General features: G+C 37.3%; 1 protein-coding gene and 1 long non-coding RNA gene across 2 annotated transcripts in view; one reads left to right on the top strand and one right to left on the bottom strand.

The window, feature by feature from the left end:
- pde6d (phosphodiesterase 6D, cGMP-specific, rod, delta) overlaps positions 1-5,375 on the top strand; it is a 57,615-nt gene extending 52,240 nt beyond the window's left edge. Inside the window, exons 4-5 of the mRNA XM_051923997.1 lie at positions 639-744; positions 2,943-5,375. Coding sequence (XP_051779957.1) covers positions 639-744; positions 2,943-3,024 — 188 coding nt within the window. The 3' untranslated portion in view covers positions 3,025-5,375. The remainder of the gene's footprint in view (positions 1-638; positions 745-2,942) is intronic.
- Positions 1-19,305, bottom strand: part of LOC114646399 (uncharacterized) — a 113,825-nt gene that overhangs the window by 93,756 nt on the left and 764 nt on the right. The window contains exon 2 of the long non-coding RNA XR_003715329.2: positions 6,279-6,376. This is a non-coding gene — a long non-coding RNA (uncharacterized LOC114646399). The remainder of the gene's footprint in view (positions 1-6,278; positions 6,377-19,305) is intronic.

Below are 19,305 nucleotides of genomic sequence, written 5' to 3'. Positions count from 1 at the left end.
CCATGTATTTAAAAATTCATATTATCATTTCAAAACATCAGCAATGTATGATATCATCGCCTGTGTGGAGGGCAGGGTTTAGGGCGAGCAATGGAGAGATGGTTGTGGATTACAAATAATTAGATCATATACTGCAGAAATGTCAGGATGCATTGAAGGCAAAAAATCGTACTTTGTTCATTCTGGGATTTGGTTGCAACAGCTGCAGGTCTTAGAAGACTTAGGTCTTTAAAAAGTATCTATTCACTCACTCTTTGCTTAGAGTCGGTACCAGCACACAGCACACAGATTAGGTGTGTGAGAGGGACCCAGCTTATTAACCTAAAAGCAGGGATTTTGTTTTAGCTTCATCCATGGTTTGTTTCCAACTTTAGTTCCACCATGGAGCAGACTAGGATTTATTTAGCCTGCGCATACAGTATTACTGTCCTCTGCATATTAGCTTAATTGCTGATCATCAGTGTACATCTTGAAGCCTTTTTTTCTTTTACTCAGTGTGATGTACATCATTTACCACAATAGTCATTGGATGCCTATAAAATCCCAGTTGGTTTATATATGTTATAAGTAATGAAATGTCTTACAATTGCAATCATACAGAAAAATTTCTGGTTCAGTAACATTTTTTTTCTTTTCAGAGTGGTTCTTTGAATTTGGCTTTGTAATTCCAAATTCCACAAACACATGGCAGTCTTTGATAGAAGCAGCACCAGAATCACAGATGATGCCAGCAAATGTTTTAACGTAAGATTTTTTTTTTCATATTTTGAAATTTAAGAATAGCTTACCATAAAATTCAGGGTGTACTCACACTGGAAATTTGTTCCATGCTCAAGCACGTTTGTTGTCGGCATGTAACCCTGCAAATTCTAGTTCGTTTGATTAGTGTGACTGCTCAATGCTGGGCCAACCGTACCTACCATACCATGCCCTGGCCCGCTTGGAAGAGATAGGCTAGAGTACAGTTCAGTAGCATTCTGGAACAGTGTGAACGCTAAATGTGCCCCAGCATGGAAAACAGACAATGACTTCAATGATAAGACAAGTCAGATAGCGTATTTCTCATTTCTTTCAATACCTTTTGAATTCCAAACAGGTTTTTATTTTTGCCTTACACATGAATGTGAACTGTAGTTGGCAAGAAAAGCTGCAAATTGCTCTTAACATCATTTGTCTGTGTAAAAATCTTCTCGTATGTGCAGCATGACTAACAGCAAAACACTGTGCTGCACACTTCATAAATCAGAAAGAGAGTAGAGCGTTATTCTTCCCTACATGACTCCAAAACAATCACAAAATAAGTAAAATCATTTTGGCATGCATATTTTTACTTCGCGTTCCCATTTTGTTTTGGCTTTACATGAAATCACATGGTGATGATGAAAGCGTGCCTGGGTCCAGAATGTTAAGCGCAGTGTGAGTGCAGGCCAGCGGGAGAGAGGGGACAATTGTGCTTGGGCATGGTATGGAACAAATTAACCTAGTGTGAGTACACCTAAGTATGTAAAGAATGTTTAAAGAAATACTCCACCAAAATAATTATTTTTCTATCAGTTACTTACTTCGCCAAGTTTTCATAGAGAATCAGTATTTAAAAGATAAAAAAAAAAAAAAAAAACCCAGTAACAGTGGGCTTTAATGGGGACAATAATAGTGCAACAGCAAACAATATCAAAATAACTATGAAAGAGATTTCCACTTTTGTTGCATGATCCAAATGTAAGGAATTCCATCATAATTATGTCCCAAATTGTTTGACATTATTTTAGCAAAAAACAATTTCGGAAAATCTTATCATGCACAACAGTGAAATTAGTGTTGCATAGTATATCGGTCTTGGAAAAGTAGAGAATACCCCAAAATGTAAAATGGTATGGTAGCAGCATTTGGAGATCTTCGGTATTGTAAGTAAAGCTTTCCACTCAAACCCATACTACTGAGACTTTGTGGGGGACCAGCCACTGTTTTCTTCAACAAGATTAAGACTTCACAGGCAATTTCCAACCCAAGCCCCATTGCTTTGATATACACTTGATGTCAAGATGGAAGTGGTGTGCAGTGTGGTGCGTTGGCACAGCCCACCAGGGAGATGTGCAACTAGACAGAGTGTGCCAGTGAAACTGAATTAAGGTTGTGACCCGTTTTGTTACCTATACTGAGGTCTAAAAGCTGGTATCGATACCAAAGTCAAAATTGTAGTATCAATCCAACCCTAAATGAAGCATGCACAAACAAGATCAAGCTTTTAAAAAGTAAAGGCCTGCCTCCCATGTCATTTATTGGCCTGGAATCCTGCTTACTACTTGGCTGCTGCGCTACTTTGTATACTCCTAAATTATAGTACTTTGGAATTATTCAACAGTAGTTTGTTAAACTGAACCAGAAATCAACAATTGCCGGGCATATTTTTTAACTTGAAAAAGTGTCCTCTTGCTTTTCTTTAATTTATAATCTCTAATTGCCCAACTCAGACCACAGTGTACAATGCTGATAATGCATGAAGCACCATGGTAGCTTTTGAATGAGCTATCAGCGGGCAGGACGAGCCTGTGAGTGAGTACACAGTCTTACTTGGGCATGTTTCATTGTCATGAATGAGAGGTTTTCTTGAAAATGGTTTAATATTTTGGCAAAAATAAATGCGTTTTGAACATTGTAAGCATGACTGGATACCTGACATTTGGATTATGCGACAGCCCATTTAATCAGCTACATTTTATTCTTAGCTATCAATACAAATTATCGTTTTTTTGGTGGACCATTCCTTTAATTTAACAAATTAATCTTAACGACACTAAAAAAAGGTATATAATGTAAAAAGAACAAAAAATATGGAGAAATTTCAAACATTGTTGTAACAATTTGTTTCTAGACCACTTGCACAAAATAATGGATTAACAGTATGATAACTTGTTCATGTTATCTTTATTTTTCTTTAACAGTGGTAATGTTGTCATTGAGACCAAATTTTTTGATGATGATCTCCTTGTAAGCACTTCTAGGGTGCGACTTTTCTACGTCTGAAGGATCTTGGGAGCTCTTTTATTTTGGGATTATTCCTCCTTTTCCTTTTGAAGACCCATCTCATGTCGCAAGACTATGATTTTGTGATCAGCAATCTGAGGAGGATTTCACTGGCATGCTACCATTTTTCCATATGGAAATAACTAGCAAGAACCAAATGAGCAAAAGAGACTTCTGTATATACAGGCAGGATTGCTCATCATGACCAACCTTGTAAATTATTGTATTTGTACTTTTTTCACCTTTTTTTCCTAAAGTTCAATTCCCAGCTTACAAGTTACACTGCTTCATTGTGTATACTAATATTTTTAAAGATTTTTATTTTTTTTATTTGTTTTTTTTTTTTTTTTTTTTTTTTTTTTTGCATCCAGTCGCAGCTTTACTTTGGCCTGCAAAATGTGGTTCACTCCTTAGTTGTTTTTTTTGTAAATTAGTTTGTGTTATCATTGAATGTAAGTAATGATGAATTAACAATTCAGAGAGAAACAAACAGTTGTTTTTTCTTTATAATAGACAAGCAAGAACCCTGAAAGGATTTGTCATTGCATATACAAACAGTGCTGTTTAATATACATTTTATAATATTTTCTAATGGATTATGATTTGAAAATGGAAATGTTTAAATTATTTCATCATTTATGTCGATAAACAAATAATTTAGTACAGAGGAAGTCTTTGCCTTTTATTGAAATGCAGAATAAAGAGTATTTCCTTATTTGCTCAATCAAAGAACAGATACTTTAAGCTTTTCTACATGGTATGACATTGACATTGGCACTTGTTCATATTAATTTCCTGTATAGTGTTTTGGAGGAAAAAAAAGATATTTGGGATTAAAAATTGAACCAAGCAGGAATAATGAATCCATTAATCATATTTGCTGAAATTATTGTATTGATTCTTTATCATAGATGCCCCAAATGTTACATTTTTTTTCGTACAGAAAATATTTTTCAGCTAATCATCTTTCCATGGATTGTCTGGACACACTTTAATCATAACAGATTTTACATTTCTTGGAATAATAAAACTTAGTGTTGTTTTATCAGGCTTTCTCTAGTACCAGATTATTGAACCACCTATAGAAACAACAAGTAATACACTAAACATTTTGCTTACAAAGCACCATCACTGACTGAAGTGAGACACACAATTCAAATATCCAGGCACAACTTTAATACAATCAAAATTCACTACAACATGAATATTGCTCCGGAAATGTGAGGATAAAACTTTGGACAGTTTTTAGATGTTCTGTTAAATATGTAATTGCCATTAGTACATCTGTTTGATTTGTTTTAATTTAAACATGTTATCTTAGTTGATCATGCTTTTGATGTTTTTAGATAAATGGTGCAGCAGTAAGCTCATAAATGCGAAAATAACTAACTTTTAGAATTATAGCAAGTGAATTTGCTCATGTAATATGACGAAACATATCCCCTGTGACTCTTGTACAATTCTGTGTTTTGACTTTAATCAGGGATAAGGGGTTATACAGTATTTCTCCTTCAGTTTGGTTGGACTTGCCTTCAGTCTGACTTAGGGCATTCTCTGTGATTTATATATGCTTTGCACTTTGCTCACATTGATTTCTTTAAGTGATTCTAGTTTACACTCCTATACCAAAGTCATCTTGTCTGCAGCTTTTCCACTGTCAGTGACTGTCGCTGTGTTTATATGCAGATCAGCATTCCAGTCAAGTTAGTTCCTGCCTTGCTTCTGTTATTGCTGGGATGCCCACTGTCATGTCAGGACCCTGATTAGGATGTGCAGGTTTAGAAGAGCAATGTATTGTGGGTTAAGGAATTTCAGTCAAGAGGAAAACTTAACTCGGATACATACCTGTGAGTGTTTTTTGGTTATTCGGCATACAGTACACATTCATAACACCTTCACAAAATCAGCAGTGATTTTACAGTACATTTTTGTTTTTTAACTGGTGAAGCATATTTTGCCAAATGGAAATGATTCCTTCCGAGTGTAGCATTCAAATTTTTGCCATTACAGTGATACAATTGTAAAAGAGCCAGGCAGCAATTGTTAAATCTCTCCATGTGCTACATTATACAATAATGACACACACCAATTAGGCTCCAGGAATCTTATAAAAACTAGGTTAAGAAATTATTGTGAAGATAATAAAAGGAAGCAGTGCAAAGGTATATCATACAAGGGGTTGGGTGAAAAATCAAAATAGCTTTGTGCTCCCTCATATGTTTATGAATAGTATTGAGTGACATTGCTAACTGTTCCTGAGTAGCTAATTAATCATTACATAAACCCCAGAGTGACCAATTAAATATATGCTAAATGTAATATTTAACTTAAAATACAGCATTTAGTGTCAACAGCTTGTTTGCATTCCTTTATTATGCACTAGTTAGCACTAATTACATTTTAATATTCTAAAAAAAAAAAAAAAAACCTTTATCAAGTTGTATGCAGGATATTATGATACTAAGTGGTATAACATTTATTTGCTACTGTTCTGTTTTAAGGACAGATGATCCTGGAGTTTAATGCTATATGAATATGAATGTTTGGTTGGTTAATCTTAACAAGCAAAAAATAAAGTACAATAAATCTGAATGGTTAGCTTTATATGACACAGCCACTGCATCTTGTGTTCTGTCCAGTTCGTGTGGCATTACCATTTCTAAGTTAATGAATTCTTGAGAATGTCTGTTTGTCTATAGATAATTTACTGAAAACTATGATTCAATAGATCCAGTTTTAATAGTGATGGGTAAACTCTGTAAAGCTGGAATCTGTGACATACGTGTGGTGTTTCCACAGCTCATTCTCTTGATAGTCAGTTAACAAAGCAAACTAGCAGCCCTAGCAACAAACCTTGTGGGATCAGGCTGGGGACGCTTTGGTTATTGATGCAATGATGCCCTTATGTTTGAATTTTTTTTAATCTTTGAACTCTGCATTCTTTGGAATATATCAAGTACCTTAATATTTTTAAATTACCCGTACAGTTTTGTTGTGTTTTTTTTTTTTAAATGGAAGAATATAACCAGAAATGTTTGTCTTCACTGATTCTTTGTATGACATTGAAAGAATCATTGAACTGGCCAGTGGCTAAAGTAAATCAATAAATAAGTACACATCCAAGTATAAATGATTAGGTTGAAACTTTTGTGGATGCGTGTCTACTTTATGTAGCAATTTTTACAATGCACTATTTTAAAATAATCAAGAGATGTAATTACATAAGCAAAGCAACACAAAAGGAAGAGAGTCACCTTTATGTAGTTGGATCTCCTGTTGGTCCTGTGCTGCTTTTCAGTGATCAGTTAATAACATTGCATTGTAGTTCCACAGATGAAAGCAGCAGTCCATCCTGTATGAGTTTAAAAAAAAAAAAAAAAAAGTATATTTTACATTCAAGTTTAAATTAGATAATAAATGATTCTACATTGTGTAGGTACAAGACATTTTGTTTTGAAGTTAGGTGCAGTAGCATAAGGCATCTTTCAGCAAAGACAATGGTTTGGAAAACCATCCACTAGATTGATGATGAAGCAGGATTCCAGTCCAAGGTCGATCCGTGTTAATGTAAGTAATCCCTTAAATAAAAGGCACTGTGTGTGAGTTTACGTCAGTGGCATCAGTGATGCAGAATCTACAGATAACTAATTTAAAATATTGTGATTATATTCTAGAAGACTGAAAGAAAAACAGTAAATGATACACTGAAGTCACCTGAACATAGTTAAGATGATTTACAAGAGACAAGAGTGTTACAATGTTTTTCAAAGTTAATTATCACAATGTGATCAGATCAAATACATGGATCTGGAAATGTACATCCACTGCCTACAAGGTATATTAATGTTTTAAATGTATCAAGATAACACTGGGTATTTCATGGACACCAAGCATGGGCTGGTGTTCTGGCAGGGATGGTGCAAGGGTCCTTACCTGGCTGGGAAGCCAGTTTAATGGAAGGAGAGGGGGAGATCACCCACATTAATTATTTGTTCCCCGGATAAAATAGCTGACAGTCTCCCTTGGCTGTGGTGCCTGCATGGTTACCTGCAGGGCAGGCTGGGAGTTGCAGTCCCTTTAAGACAGCCCTACTGGGTTCCATGGGTGCTACTGGAGGAGCTGCAGGGATAAAGAGAGGGGGAGAAAAACATTGTGCTTGGGTGAGTCTATTAATGATACAAAAGTCCTGTGAAGGTATCTGTTAAATGAAATTACTTGAACTGGAACTTGTGTTGGTGTGTTTGAGGGTTTTTTTTTTTCTTCAGTCAGCTCAGTGGTGACCCTACAGGTCACAAAGGAAAGTAAAGAATGTAACAATTTTTGCTTTGGGTTGTATATTTCCTGTTTTTTTTTTTCTTCTTCTAATCATAAGTCAAATGACACAATCCTAAATAATAATACATTTTTATTTCATATTGTATTAATTTTAGAATATTTTACCTTATTCTGTGAAGAATGACACAATGGTTAGTACTGTAGTCTCACAGATCCAGCATCCTGGGTTTATCCTGAGCACCCTGTTCTTTTCCTCTATTGAGTCTGCACATACTCATTGGTGAGTTGTGTGCATTTTATTCCAAGTGCACTGGAGTTCCTCCCACATCCCTAAGATGTGCAGGTTAGATTAACAAGTCATTGTAAGTGTGAGAGTGGGTGTATGCATAAGCATACCAACCCCTCTCCAGGATTGGTTCCAGACTTGTGTGCAAATTATGCCAGAACAGGTTCAGGTTGGCGTGATTTTAAAACTGATTAATCAGCTTTGAGGTTGTTGTGTTCTGTACAAAGGTGTTAGAATGTCACTCTAAGATGGAAGATGTGGAAGATAACAAACAGACCATGCACTAGCGTATGCAATTTTTAAGCCAAATAGAAGAATAGCTCCAAAAATCTTTAAATATTTGAATGACTATTACAAGTGCTTATATTTTAACATCCTTGTCATGTTGTAATGGCCCACAATTAATAATTATCTCCTTAATTTTGTTATGGAGGCAACTGAGAAAAGCCTCTAGGGGAAAAAATCTTCATTTCCCTGATGCCTAATATGTGCCATACCAACAAACATGCAGTTCATGTTTAAAATGTTGCAGTTTCAAACTTAATAAAGCCTTGCAATGAGCAAAAAGTAATAATAGGGATGAACTTTAAATATAACTACACGAGTTGCTGGAGACTGGGAAATCGATATAATTTTATATATAGTATATTTTGCCCAACTGGACAAATTGTTCCTGTAGTTTATAGTGGTTGTATCTACAAAGCCCCACGTTCAAATTTCATTTGGAATTCTGTGTGTAGTGTGCATGCTGTCAACATGTCTGTGAGGGTTTCCCAAAAATACATGTTTTGGTTAATTGTTAACTTTAAACTGGCCCTTTTTGAGTGAGAGGCCTCTGAGCCTTAAAGTAGATTAATTGGGTTTGATAATGGATGAATTAGTTAGTTTTGTTGTTTGATACATATGTTCCTAATTGGAAAATGTGCTATTTGCAGTACCTAGAAAAAGGATCCACCCCCCCTTCCCCTTGGAAGTTTTCACATTTTATTGTTATACAACATCAAACCACAGTGTGTTTTAATGTGGCATTTTTGATACTGCTCAAACAGAAAAAAGGTCTTTAATAGGAAAGTGAGAACAGGGGGGTATTTTTCGTACGTGGATTACTCGTTTAGCCGGATGTAATTGTTGACGATTTGGCATGATCCTGGATCTGTCGGTTTTTCGAAACTCTTGCTGGATGTATTGTCATAGCAACACATCCTAATCCTCAAACCTGCTCGGAGCAGGTTTGTTCCATGTAAACAAGGATTAGCTCACACACTTAATCAGTGTCAGTGCATGGAATTCATTCAGTCATGGCTTCACCGTTCATGAATGAGCGACCAATTGATATCGGTGCTCAAATTATAAGAAGAGAATTTCATATAGAGAGGGTTTTGCACAATCGGCAAGATCCTTTATTGCTCCCGGAGGAAATTGTTTTCGAAAGATACCGCTTTAACCGAAGGGGAATATTGTTCCTCAAAGATTTATTAGCACCTTATATTCGAAGTCAAACTAGGCGAAGTCGGGCTCTCACAACCACACAGACAGTATGCATTGCTTTGAGGTTTTTTGCAAGCGGCACTTTTTTTATATACTGTAGGCGATGCGGAAAATCTATCTAAAAGTGCAGTTTGCCAGGCAATTCATAAAGTCTGTTTGGCTCTGAAATATTTCCTTCGGGTTTTCATAGTGTTTCCTGGACACCTGCGTGTGCAGACAATAAAAGAGGCATTTCATGCCATTGCACATAGGCAACACACAGGCAAAAACACCCACAGTTCCATAAAGAATCTCACAATCAGCCTAACATTCTCATTACCCAGGATTTCCAAATGTGATTGGGGCACTGGATTGTACGCAGATCCGAATAATCTGACACAGTGTCTTCATCAAATATTTGACCTTCGTCAATATCTCGTTGGTCAGACACAGGTTCTAGGGATATGACATTCCCTGCAACTGACCCAACATAAAAGAGGGCTATATGGAACATACCTATGGCACACATCGATGACAAATGTATGCAATGACTATCCTTTACCTGAAATGAAGTGACCACTGTATCCTGCCACTGGTTCTGAGGAGGAGCTTTGCCCTGGAATGCCCTCAGAAACAGGGCGATGGGCATTTTGTTGGATAGCCAACTCTTCTGCAGGGGTTAGGTCTGGACTGCATGGACCTCCACCTGTTTTTTGCTTGTCTGCCTTCTTATTAGCTTTAGAATTAATGTTCTTTAAAAAGAAGATCTCTTAATATATCAGAAAAGGAGTGGAAGGTAGCAAAGCAGAGAATTCACTCGAGCTCTATATGCGCAAAGCATAGAATTACTCAACTAAAAATTATGTATCTGTCACGCTTAAAACTGTCCAAAATGTTTCCAGGGCAGGATCCAACCTGCGAACACTGCAACCAAGCTCCTGCCTCACTGGGTCACATGTTCTGGGCCTGCACCAAATTAACATAATTTTGGACCAAAATTTTTAAGTGCCTTTCAGACAGCCTTGGGGTCACAATCCCTCCTAACCCATTAACAGCTGTGTTCGGTGTTCTTCCAAACGGACTTGAAGTGGAGAAGGACAAGCAAACAGTGATTGCATTCACTACACTATTGGCACGCATACTTGTTCTGTTAAATTGGAAGAATCCTAATTCTTCTCTGATAAGTCAGTGGGAAACCGATCTTTTATATTATTTGAAATTGGAAAAAATCAAATTCTCAGTTAGAGGATCTGTACAAATTTTTTTCAAAACCTGGCAGGATCTGATCAATATTATTTTAGAATAAGAGAAATAACTATTACTGCATTTAATTCCCTGCCCCATCTCTTATTTACATATATATTTATTTCTCCCTTTCTTTTGCTTATTGTTGTCTTATTAAAAAGCCCTAAGCAATTCTCCTTTAGCTAAGCTCTCCTTCTCAGGGGTGGGGATTGATTTGTCTTCAATTTTGTTTGGTTATAAATTGATATATTTGTATGGAATGATTACAATAAAAATTAATAAAAAGAAAAAAAAAAAAAGAATGTTTTTTATATTATATATGATTCTTTATGTCAACAATTCTTTAAATAGTTAAATACCAATATTTACCAGTTTGAAGTATATTCTTGTACTTCACTTTAACCTGTTCCCACGTTCTCCTTGTGCTCACGTTTGATCTGGAATTATGGCATATTAAATATGAATTTCCCCTTGGGATTAATAAAGTATCTATCTATCTATCTATCTATCTATCTATCTATCTATCTATCTATCTATCTATCTATCTATCTATCTATCTATCTAATTAATCTGACACATATGAAATGAAACGCTGCATTCAGTAAGTACAATGCACACTACTTAGAGTTTAATTTGTCGGCCACTTTTTGCCAGCCGTCTTTTCTGGTTTGGGCTGCTTTTGCAGTGTTACCCCTTGTGCATATTAAATCTTGAAATTCTTCATGTCCTTCGTATAAAAGGTCTTGCTCCGCTTGTGTGAAAAAAAATGCGCTCGCTCTTTCGTCATTTTGTTACAGCCTATCAAAGGCTTGCTGATCATGTTTTCTAGACTCAATATATATGGGCTTTTCACTCAGCGCGGGCGCGCGCATTCATCTCGGATGATTAGATCCAGCTAGACTAATCTACTGCACGGCTGTGTTTGAAAAACCGACTTATCCCAGATGAGTTTCACTGGCATTAACTCATCCAAGATGAGGCATCTGATCTCGGATGATTTAAGCGACGTACGGAAAATACCCCCCAGATCTCTAAATAATTAATTGCTTAAGTATTTCTCTCCCTAAATTCCAACAATAAATTGTGAAAATTTCTAAAGGGGTAAATACTTTTTATAGGCACTGTATCTTTTCCCATGGCTAAAACAAATTTTGACATGCATCTGGACAATGCCACACACTTTCTGCACACATTATTGTGTTGTGTTCTAGATTTACGGTAATTTCAGAGGTTCACTAGTATTTAGTATTCATATTTCACTCTGTCATTATCTGTTATTGAGTGTAGACTGATGGGGAAAAATGGCAAATTCGCCCATTTATTGTGTTGTGTTCTAGATTTCATTTTAAAGTGTGCAGAAAGTGAAGGTATCTGAATACTTTCTGTATCCACTATGTTTCTGCTGGCATGGAATTAAAGTAGTGAGCAACAATAAAAGAAAACCTATTGCAAAAACTTTTATTCTACATTTACAGTTGCTAAAATACGTCTATTTTAATAAGTAATGCTCCCATAGAAATAAACCACTTTTTGATTAAGAAAGCTCATGTTTAAAGAATTTCACCTAGTAGAGGAATCGGTGTTAGCAGATTTTGCAATTTCTCGAATAATGTGGGGAAAAAGAGGTCTGTAGAGATCTGTCTCTATAAATCTTCATTGCTTTGTTTTCTAGTACTAAATTAAAACATTTTTATGATCACATTTTTCTCCTCATACCAAAGAACCTTTTTCATTTTTATTCTATTCTCTTTCATCACTGAACTACAAACTGCACAATTTGTTTGATAGGACGGGTTCTTTGATGGACTTATGATCTACATAAATTCCATTATTGTAAAGTAAAAATCTCTTTAAAGTTAGACACGTATCATGAGCAGCATACATTATGCAGGTAGTATAAAACCTTATGGACAGAATAATTTTATTTAACCCCCCAGGTTGTATCTGCAGTGGATTTTAAGTGCCCTCAGCTGGGTAAATGGATGGTACTGCAGTTCGACTGCATGCCCTTTGTCCCCATCAGTATTTAAGGCACATTTAACTTTGATGCCATAATACATAAAACCAAGCCCACATACTATAGGTTTGTGGTGGCCTAAATAGCTTTCATAGACTACAGTTTTTAAAATATGTCGAGTAAAAATTTGTTAGATTTATGTACTTGTGTAAGTTGTAGAGGGCCAATGGCAAATTGCAGATCATATTTCTTATTTTTAGAAGTACAGTGATCCCCCGCTATATCGCGGTTCAGCTATCGAGCCCCAGCTACATTGCGGATTTATTATTATTATTACTAGGGGGCTTCGCTTGCCCACCCCCGGGTTTGGTTTACTGGATAAACAATTTAAAGAGATTTTTATTTTCATGGAAATTGGTACATATGTATTATTTTCATTTGTACTTTAAAACTTTTGTAAAAACAATATTTGTCCTTTATTTCCTGCCCCGGGCGTGGTTAAATCTTTCTCGTGGGACTTATAACGCTGCACGCTAAAGAGATGCGATCAGTTCAGCTGCTGTCTTGCTGCTTCTGCTGGCCAGTTGTGTGTCAATCACGTAAAAGCTTGTACAGCAGCTGTCCTTTTGCCACTTCGCGTCTGTGCCGCTAGCATTCTGAAGAAGGAGGGGGGCAGTCAGGACTGAACGCACGCTAAGGAGAAGCTTGCTGCTGGCTAGCTGCGTGTTCTGCTTGTCGTGTTTTAAGAGCTGGGAGCACCTGAAGTATGTCTGCCAAAAGCATTCCAACAACTGTGAGGTTAGATGTCCATGAACTTGTTTTAAATTGTTTGTAAGTAGGGCATGACGTGCAAAAGTCACCGTTTCACAAGTGTTGCTTCCTAAGGTTGTAGTGTCTAGTCTCACTTGTCGTCAAAGTGTCTCTCAAAGATGATCATGTCTCGATCGCTTCGCTCAACCCCCCTGGAGGCGCGCTCCTGCCACTTCGCATCTCTCCCACTCGCGTTGTGAAGGGGGGAAGCTGAACACACGCTAAGGAGAAGCAGATGGATCAGCTACTGGCTTTGCACTCCTTCTGCCAAGATGCCTGTTCTGCTTGTCGCTCTGTGCATCGATCATTTAAAAGCCTGTACAGCAGCTGTCCTTCAGTCTCACTGCCTTGTCTTGCGTGATGTTAAAATGTCTCTTGCGGGACGTCAAATTTTCTTCCGAGAAGATCACACCTTGTCTCCCTGCCAAGATTTTTTTTTTTTAAATAGAGATATATTACTCCTATCCTTAGCCCGACATCCACATATCATATGTGTTTACAAAGGGTGTTTTAATAAGTTTACATGTGTTTAAAGCGTGTGGGAGGGGTATTTTAAGGCTTAAACTATAAAAAAAATGTTTATATGTGCTTTATGTATCGTGGATTTTCATCTATCGCTGATGGGTCTGGAACGTAACTTCCACGATAGGCGGAGGATCACTGTATCCTACAAAATCTCAAGCTAAGATTTTTGGCTGAGATGGACTATGACGTTCATTGTGGCACATTGCCAATACATTATAGTGTCAGTGAAATAATGCATCATTATAGCATTTACATTTATTTGCCTGGCAAACACTTTTATCCAAAGTTACTTACAAAAGAGGTAAACATAATTGAGTAACATTAGGCTAGGGACTGTTTGTTCAGCAAGTGTAGTAGGACAGGTAACAAAGATTGATTGCCACAAGTGAAAAAGATGTAATACCTAATAAATTTACAAACACAAATTAACAATTAATAAAGCAATTAAACGGAATGTAATAACAAAACAGCCAAGAATATGAAAGATCACAGAGCGTTTTTTTTTTCCTCTCCTCAATCAATTAGACAGATATTGAAGAAAAATAGGTTTTCTGTTGCTTCTTAAATACATTGAGGGAGTCACCAGTTCAGATGGAGGTGGGCAGCTCATTCCACCAACTAGGAACTACACAGGAAAAAAGTCTGGATTGAGACTTGATACCACACAAAGGCAGCATCACCAGACACTGTTCCCTGACAGACCTGAGTGGGCAAGAAGGAGCATAGCACTTCACCAGTGTGTCCATATACTCAGGTGCTGACCCACTGACAAATCTGTAGGCAAGCATCAGGGATTTGAACTTATTGTGTGCTGCTACAGGGAGCCCATGTAGCAACTTGAAGAGAGGAATAACATGTGCCTGTCTCTGCTGGTTAAATACAAGATGGGCACCTGCATTCTAGACCATCTGCAGCGGCTTGATAGCACATGCGGATACTCCTACTAGAAGTGAGTTGCAGTAGTCCAGACATGACAAGACCAAAGCCTGGACCAGAAGGTGTGCTGCATATTCCGTCAGATAAGGTCTGATATTGTGTATGTTGTACAATGTGAACCTGCATGAAAGGGAAACGGTAGAAATGTGGTCAGAAAAAGGTAACTGCTAATCAGTCACCACCCAAGGCTGTGTACTGACCTCACAGGTGTTAGTCATAGTGAGCCAAGCTGTACAGAGATGGGGAGTGGAACAGACTGGCTGGCTGGAATCGCAAGAAGCTCGGTTATTGCCAGGTTGAGCTGTAGCTGGTGGTCCTTCATCTAGGTTGAGATATCAGTAAGTCATGAATGGACTCTAGCTGATACTGTGTTGTCCTCAGGAGGGAACTACAGATACACCTGTGCATCATACGCATAGTACTGATAAGAGAACCCATGGGATTGGATGATGGAGCCCAGTGAGGTGATATACAGAGAGAAAATCAAAGAACCCAGCATCGATCCTTGGAGCACCCCTGTGCATGTCTGATGCACCTTTGATAACTCTCCTTGCCAGGACACACCGAGACGTAGGATTCAACCCATCTTAGAGCATCCCGGTGATGCCAAGGTCAGAAAGGCTGGCAATGAGTATGTCATGGTTGACCATGTCAAAGGCAGACGAGAGGTCTAGCAGAATCAGGACTGATGACATGTTGGAAGCTCTAGCAAGTTGTAGTTGGTCAACCACAGTCAGTAGAGCCTCCTCAGTTGAGTGATTCCACTTGAAGCTGAAATGGTTGGTATCGAGCAATTCATTCTGTACAAGGAAGGAAGTGACCTATCCATCCATCCATCCATCCATTGTCCAACCCGCTGAATCCGAACACAGGGTCATGGGGGTCTGCTGGAGCCAATCCCAGCCAACACAGGGCACAAGGCAGGAACCAATCCCGGGCAGGGTGCCAACCCACCGCAGGACACACACAAACACACCCACACACCAAGCACACACTACGGCCAATTTAGAATCGTCAATCCACCTAACCTGCATGTCTTTGGACTGTGGGAGGAAACCGGAGCGCCCGGAGGAAACCCACGCAGACACGGGGAGAACATGCAAACTCCACAGTGACCTATTTAGAAAAAAACACACTCAAGTATTTTCAAAAGAAAGGAAAGGAGAGAGACGAGGCAGTAATTGTTAACTTGGGATGGATCGAGTGTTACTTTTTTGAGGAGTGAGGTTATCAGAGCATGTTTGAAGATGGTAGGAAATGTGCTTGAGATGAGTGAGGTGTTAATGATGTGTGTAATTGCAGGAATGAGTAAGGGGGAGATGGCCTGAAGGAGATGTGAGGGGATAGGGTTAATTGGACAGGTAGTTGGCTGACTGGAGAGGAGGTTGGAAACAACAGTGGCAGAGAGTGGAGAGAATGTGGAGAATGTTGGGTGATGCCTAGAAGGAGGCATAATGGGTGGTAGTGAGGGTGGAACCTGACTGCTGATAGCATTCAGCAGATAACACAGCCATAAAATTGTTCAAAATGTATGTTAATACTAAGTACATGTTTATTCACTATATGCATTACATAGCTACAAGTAAGGCTGACAGAACACTACACAACTTCTAGTTGGAAGACTTGTCCGTCAAAGCGACTACAGTTGCCTAGAGGATGTCAAATTTCACAACTAGGAATTGCAGTGTGAAACAATTGACTGCCTCGTGGTTGTAATTTACGGAGTATCGCAAGCTTACTCCCCCCCTAAGTATGGCAAGTTCATCCACAATCTTAGCCAATCTTTTTAGGTCTTCCATTTTGCTGTGACACTAAAAACACGAAACATCAGACAAATGAGCATCTCTTCTGTTTGTGTAGTCTAAAACTCCCATGGTTTCCTTGTTACTTGCAGCAGTGTTGCATGCAGTGTACTTCAGGCTCAGGGTTCATTGAATGTCAACTCTCGCTCACACACAATTTTTATTTTTAATTTTATGGCTATGAAGATCATTTAGCTAATCTGGTACGATTTTAAAGTGGCAGGAAAACTAAGTTTATTTTACAGAGATTTACACAAGCCATCGATGTGACAGCGAGATCTCATCTGCATGCAACTCTGCTAGAATTTCAATAACTAGTACTGGAAATCTGTTGCTATCAGGAACAGCTATCAGACAGTATGCAAAATACACAAAAAGAAATAACATCTCTCAAAGCAAATTTGCAGCAGCAAATTAATCAGCAATAGAGGTTCCTCTGTTTTAAGATAAATAATTTTGAAAATTCATCAATGCTTTTTACTTTCTCGTGTGCGAAGTATAGGGAAAGCATTGTAATCGTCCAAAGATTCGATATCGAGATTTTGATGAATCTCGACATTTTAGACCTCCCTGACTTTGTATACAAGAAAGTATAGGGAAAGTATTGGAATCCTCCAACAATTCCATTTCCAGATTTTGATGTATCTCAACGTTTTAGACCTCCCTGAGTCTGAAAATACCATTTTTGGCATTATGTCTCTGTATCTGTGTGTGTGGGTATGTAAACACAATAACTTGAGTACACTTTCACTTAGGTCAACCATACAAGTATTGGGTACAAAATGTGGATTTCTATCAACTTTTGGGCTATTTCCATTAACCAGAAGTGTTACTATACCTTTTATTCATGTAGCTGCAGAATCCAATTTATTCAACTTTACTTTTATAGTAATTGTTCAATATATTATTAATTTGATTTGTTGTTGATGGTTCTGTAATGTACATAATATAAACATATAATCATTGTCTTACGGTTTACTCTTCAAACATCCATCCCCATATCTGAGTTTACGAGAAAGTCTAGGGGAGACCACTCCCGATTTTTATTTATTGATATTTCAGAAATTTGTAGAGTGTTCTCTGTTTGAGCTACGATAATAAAATGTAACTTACCTGACAAGTTTCCTTAAAGAAAAAACTTTCTAAATTTCAAACAAAATCAGTCCACCTGAAACGGAGTTGCTTCATGTGGACAGATGGACAATGACAACAGTAGATGCTTTCGCATTTTAGGCAAACACGCCTAAAAATGGTGTTCTGTAATTTGAAATCCAACAAAAACTCCACAAAAGATAATTAGTTGATGGTAATTATTAGAAATTACTTGCCTAAAACTACATTGTAGTAGTTTTTTATATGTATTTTTGTAACATTCACTTCTGGCCTGGTCAGTGTCTGTGTAGAGCTTCTCTGTTTTCCCTGTGTCCACAGGGAATTTCTCTGAAAGCCTTGGTTTCTTTCCAAAACTGGATTTCTGACCCAGCTTTTCCCATTACAGGGAATTATAGAAAGGGTTAATGAAAGCTGGTGTCTATCCTGCTGCCACTTTATGCAAAGCCAGCCTTTGAAATTACACCAGTTCATTCTTTATATGCATATAGTATATATACTCGGCAATGCTTGTCTAATTTAAAGGTGATAATCAACCTAATATGCCATTTTTTGGAACACAGAATAAAAATGAAGCAAAGCTAGAACATTAGAATATCTGACTAGTTATTCCTTTTTGGCATTGTTCTGTTCCTACAAAATGAACTCTTTGTTTCCTACACTTGGCTACTTGTGTAGGAGACTTCATTCCACAAATGCTAATGCACAGTAGGTTTACAAAATTGTTAAACTGTGACATTCATCTTTTTCAAGTTTTATTTGCATCTCAGAAACACCTTTTTTGCATATTGCACATATGTATAAAATCGTAGATGGCATGGATTTACTCAAGCAAAAAAGTGCACTGAATTCAAATAGCTACTGTATTTCTGACATCATAAACCGAAAGTTCAATGATATTCTGTATATACACATTTATATAAGTGCACATCATAGAATTATTCTGTTCAATGTATTTTTATAAAACACATGTATATGCATAAGTGCAGTACCACATACACTATTACAAATACAATATAGTTAAATCAAAAGTGAAAATTCCAAACAAGAGAAACACAAAAACACTATGCTGCTGACTACACATCCAGTGGGCAATATGCACACAGAAATATAAATATACCATATATGCACAGAGTTAATTTTCAATATTAACAAGAACTTTGAATCCTGCATCAGTTCAATGTATGTATGGAGTCTACATGTTCTCCTAATGTCTGTATGGGATTTCTTCTCACATCCCAAAAACATGTGGTTTACGTTGAATGGTAATTGTAAATTGGTGTGAGTGCATGAGTGTGCACCTTGTCCAGGTTGTTTTCCTAGTTTGTGCCCAGTGCTATCTGAATAGGTGCTACCTCCCATGAACTGGATGATATGGTCTTGTGAATGTTAGTGAAGATAATCCACAGGTGCTCTAACCTAAATCCAACATCACATTTATACAAAAAAAAAAATCAAAAATCCAGCAAACATTCACACTCCAAACTTTTAAATATCCATCTCTTCACGTGTTTAGTTTACTACTATATTGAATGCATATAATTGAATTTATATTTTCTATTGATAGATGCAACAAATCTTTGGGGTCTTAAAGTAAACAAAAACTTTTTACTCACCTAATTTTAAGAAAAACAATACACAAAGCAATACTGTATTTAAATTGAGGATTTTTAAGTTTTTTAAACAGAAAATACCTTACCCTAATTTTTAAGCTCAAGCATGACTTTGAATCATTTTCATAAGTTTCTTCTCAGACCGTGTGAACCGTGTCATGGATAAGCACATTCATAAATCTTCTACCTTTTTCAGCATGCAAACTCCATGCAGGTAGAACCCACGACATGAATCCCGGTCTCCTTGTTGCACGC

Source organism: Erpetoichthys calabaricus, chromosome 2 (assembly GCF_900747795.2).
Source record: "Erpetoichthys calabaricus chromosome 2, fErpCal1.3, whole genome shotgun sequence".
Lineage (NCBI taxonomy): Eukaryota > Metazoa > Chordata > Cladistia > Polypteriformes > Polypteridae > Erpetoichthys > Erpetoichthys calabaricus.
The sequence above is the reverse complement of the archived record's forward strand: the minus strand, read 5'-3'. Positions and strand labels throughout refer to the sequence as shown.